Here is a 4428-nt window from a genome sequence, read left to right as displayed (position 1 = left end):
ATAAAAACTAATTAGACAGGGTTATCTGCCTAAACAAACAGAACACAGGGAAGTGCATTTCCTTCAGCAACTATGTGTGGAATAGACTTTTCATTGTGTGCTGTGCAAGAGTTCAGGTCCGCTTTAAAATGCAAAAATATTTCTGCAGCACTGATCTGTGTTTACAGCAAATTAGTAGCACTTTAAAATGGCAAAAGGCCTTGAAAAACACGATCATGTTTACAGCACTTTTCAATAAAATCAGTTTCACTTTAAGCCACAAAGCTACTGCAGCCATGCCAGTAAGATTCCTGCCAGACACCAAATGCGAAAAGATAAAATCATTATACAGACCTGGGCCCGGTCCAGACAGGCGTCTGACAGAATGTCAAAGCACCCCTATCGCGCATGGTGGGTGAACCTAGACAGGCGCTGTAATATGCTGACTGCAGCACTGGAGGAAGGATCTGGGTTTGTTTGTCTGTGTGGCATATTTCAGGATGTCAGCCAGCCAGGTTAACATCTGCAAGGAGTTTGTATGTTCCCCCTGTGTCTGCGTGGGTTTCCACCGGGCACTCCGGTTTCCTCCCTCATCCCAAAAAACATACAGATAAGTTAATTGGCTTCCCCCTAAATTGCAGAATAAATATCAGCGCCAGTCAGTCCCAATCCTCTTGATCCAAATATACCTTAAAAACAGAACATAATAGAGAGGGGGACCCTCATAGCGAGTATTGCCTCCGCAGATCACCCTTGTGCATAAACACTCTGACATGAGGAAAAACTATCACCAGAGGACAGGGAGAACACTCCCCCCTTGTTGCCCCGCTCACCAGATAAATGCTTGATTCAATGCGTATCAACAATCCTTAGTTTAGCATTTAAAAGGAAAATACCAGCTTGGCATAGCGTAAAACCGTTTAATAAGAAGCCTAATGGCCCCAAGTTAAAAATCTACGTACATAAAAGCAACTTGTAACATAGCGTATCGTGAGATCAATCAGCTTACAGCTCTGGTCAGCTCCAATCACCTCATACGTATCTCTGGCCAGTATCCCTCGTAGCGTGCGTCTCCCCAAGCTCCGCCCTACGTGTTTCGTCACACCATGTGATTCATCAGGGGCTGGGCTACGCACGCTTCCCATCGCACTAAGTGTGCAAAGGCCCTCCCCGTACACGTCGGCCAATAGCTAGGGTGAAAGATGTTAGCCTAGATGACGTAAGAGGTTGTCGGCTCACACTTCATTCGGCACACATCAGTCCATCTCATGCATAGTAATGCATGCACACTGCCACAGAATAAATATTGTGCTCAACCCCCCCCCCCCCCCCCACAGTTTTTCCTCCTATATCGTACATAGTACTCCTACCGACACCTATGCCGCAGAATATACCCTTCCCACTGCATCTCAATGACACCCTGCTACTCCCACATACAGTGATGTGAAAAACTATTTGCCCCCTTCCTGATTTCTTATTCTTTTGCATGTTTGTCACACTTAGATGTTTCTGCTCATCAAAACCCGTTAACTATTAGTCAAAGATAACATAATTGAACACAAAATGCAGTTTTAAATTATGTTTTTTATTATTTAGTTAGAAAAAAATACTCCAAATCTACATGGCCCTGTGTGAAAAAAGTGATTGCCCCCATTGTTAAAAAATAACTTAACTGTGGTTTATCACACCTGAGTACAATCTCGGTAGTCACCCCCAGGCCTGATTACTGCCACACCTGTTTCAATCAAGAAATCACTCAAATAGGAGCTATCTGGCACGAAGTAGACCAAAAGCAGCTCAAAAGCTAGACATCATGCCAAGATCGAAAGAAATTCAGGAACAAATGAGAACAAAAGTAATTGAGATCTATCAGTCTGGTAAAGGTTATAAAGCCATTTCTAAAGCTTTGGGACTCCAGCGAACCACAGTGAAAGCCATTATCCACAAATGGCAAAAACATGGAACTGTGATGAACCTTCCCAGGAGTGGCCGGCCGTCCAAAATTACCCCAAGAGCGCAGAGAAAACTCATCCGAGAGGCCACAAAAGACCCCAGGACAACATCTAAAGAACTGCAGGCCTCACTTGCCTCAATTAAGGTCAGTGTTCACGACTCCACCATAAGAAAGACTGGGCAAAAACGGCCTGCATGGCAGATATCCAAGGCGCAAACCACTTTTAAGCAAAATGAACATTAAGGCACGTCTCAATTTTGCTAAAAAAACATCTCAATGATTGCCAAGACTTTTGGGAAAATACCTTGTGGACCGACGAGACAAAAGTTGAACTTTTTGGAAGGTGCGTGTCCCGTTACATCTGGCGTAGAAGTAACACAGCATTTCAGCAAAAGAACATCATACCAACAGTAAAATATGGTGGTGGCAGTGTGATGGTCTGGGGTTGTTTTGCTGCTTTAGGACCTGGAAGGCTTGCTGTGATAGATGGAACCATTAATTCTACTGTCTACCAAAAAATCCTGAAGGAGAATGTCCGGCCATCTGTTCATCAACTCAAGCTGAAGCGATCTTGGGTGCTGCAGCAGGACAATGACAAAACACACCAGCAAATCCACCTCTGAATGGCTGAAGAAAAACAAAATGAAGACTTTGGAGTGGTCTAGTCAAAGTCCTGACCTGAATCCTATTGAGATGATGTGGCATGACCTTAAAAAGGCGGTTCATGCTAGAAAACCCTCAAATAAAGCTGAATTACAACAAAACTGCAAAGATGAGTGGGCCAAAATTCCTCCAGAGCGCTGTATAAGACTTGCTGCAAGTTATCGCACACGCTTGATTGCAGTTATTGCTGCTAAGGGTGGCCCAACCAGTTATTAGGTTCAGGGGGCAATTTCTTTTTCACACAGGGTCATGTAGGTTTTGAGTTTTTTTTCTCACTAAATAATAAAAACCATCATTTAAAACTGCATTTTGTGTTCAATTATGTTATATTTGACTAATAGTTAACGGGTTTTGATGAGCAGAAACATTTAAGTGTGACAAACATGCAAAAGAATAAGAAATCAGGAAGGGGGCAAATAGTTTTTCACATCACTGTATAACATATACACATATTTAATAGCAAAAGGAATAAAATTGCAGGACAACCCCTGCACAGCTACCTCATCATATATACGGATAGAGTACCTCCCCCCCTCCCCCAACCCAGATCTTAACACAAGCAGTACAAACTCTGACCAACCATTATACATTTAGTCATTAGCTATAAAACAATATCAAGATGAATATTTAGACCCCCCAGGGTCATACTTTGTAAATTATAGATCCACTTAGTTTCCATTTTTAATAGGTCACGCAACTTATTACACCCCCTCCAATGCGGTTGCAGTTTGTCGATCGTACAAAATTGCATGTGTGTGGGGTCACATACATGATATTTTTAAAAATGAGTTCACGTGTGGTACGCCCCACATACTGGTACCCGCAATTACACCATATCAAATAAATCACATATTTCGTGGCACATGTAATAAACGATTTTATCTTAAATTTCTGTTTCGTTAAATATGATGAATCAGTTTGAATCATATAGAACGAAACAGAACTTTAAGATAAAATCGTGTTTATGCACAAGGGTGATCAGCGGAGGCAATACTCGCTATGAGGGTCCCCCTCTCGATTATGTTTTGTTATTAAGGTATATTTGGATCAAGAGGATTGTGACTGACTGGCGCTGCTGTTCATTCTGGATTTTATGTGGGAGTCTCCTCTCAACCTGCAGTTAACCTCGGATAGAGAGACACTGAGGGCAGTATCACGAAATAGGAGTTTGTATTGGGGAATCTGTGTGTTTTTGATATTACAATAAACAAAGATTATGCATATTGAGAACTTGGAATTTAGTGGTTTTGTGTCTAGATTACGATACATGCACTACATGATACACACATATGACTACGGTAGGGACTAGATTTTGAGCTCCTCTGAGGAACAGTTAGTGACAAGACAATGTATGCTGTACAGCGCTGAATACAGAACTAGAAGTGGCCGTCTCACTGCAGCCAATGTGAGAAATGAATTAAGATTTCTGGATTCCCGGCGGCAATACAAATGAAACCGGCTCCTCCCGCTGCCCCTCCTATTCAGCTCTGGCAGCCGGGGACACAAGAGTTGTTCGTAGCGGCAGGGAAGCAGAGCGGGAACGCTGCAGACATTGTTTCTGCCAGCACCCGCTCTGCAGGAACGAACGTCAGGATTCCCTGCTGCTACGAACAACTCACGCGTGTCCCCTGGTGCCAGCGGTGAATAGGAGGCGGGCAGGGGGAGGAGCCAAAGGCGAGGAGCCGACTTCATTTGCCACATTGCCACCGGGAATCAGGAAATCTTACTTTATTTCTCACATTGGCTGCAGTAAGACGGCTTCTAGTTTTGCCCGTCCAGAACACGAAGTAGCCAGACTTTGGGTTCTAGCAACAACATATATAAGAAATGCT

General features: G+C 43.3%; 1 protein-coding gene across 1 annotated transcript in view; it reads right to left on the bottom strand.

Moving 5' to 3' along the window:
- Nucleotides 1–251: 251 nt before the first annotated feature.
- Nucleotides 252–4428, bottom strand: part of LOC137533424 (farnesyl pyrophosphate synthase-like) — a 98346-nt gene continuing 94169 nt past the window's right edge. Inside the window, exon 9 of the mRNA XM_068254818.1 lies at nt 252–290. Within this exon, the coding sequence (XP_068110919.1) occupies nt 252–290 (39 nt within the window). The remainder of the gene's footprint in view (nt 291–4428) is intronic.

The sequence above is a fragment of the Hyperolius riggenbachi genome, chromosome 9 (assembly GCF_040937935.1).
Source record: "Hyperolius riggenbachi isolate aHypRig1 chromosome 9, aHypRig1.pri, whole genome shotgun sequence".
NCBI classification, from domain to species: Eukaryota; Metazoa; Chordata; class Amphibia; order Anura; family Hyperoliidae; genus Hyperolius; species Hyperolius riggenbachi.
Note: the sequence above shows the minus strand (reverse complement) of the source record. Positions and strands in the feature narration are given on the sequence as shown.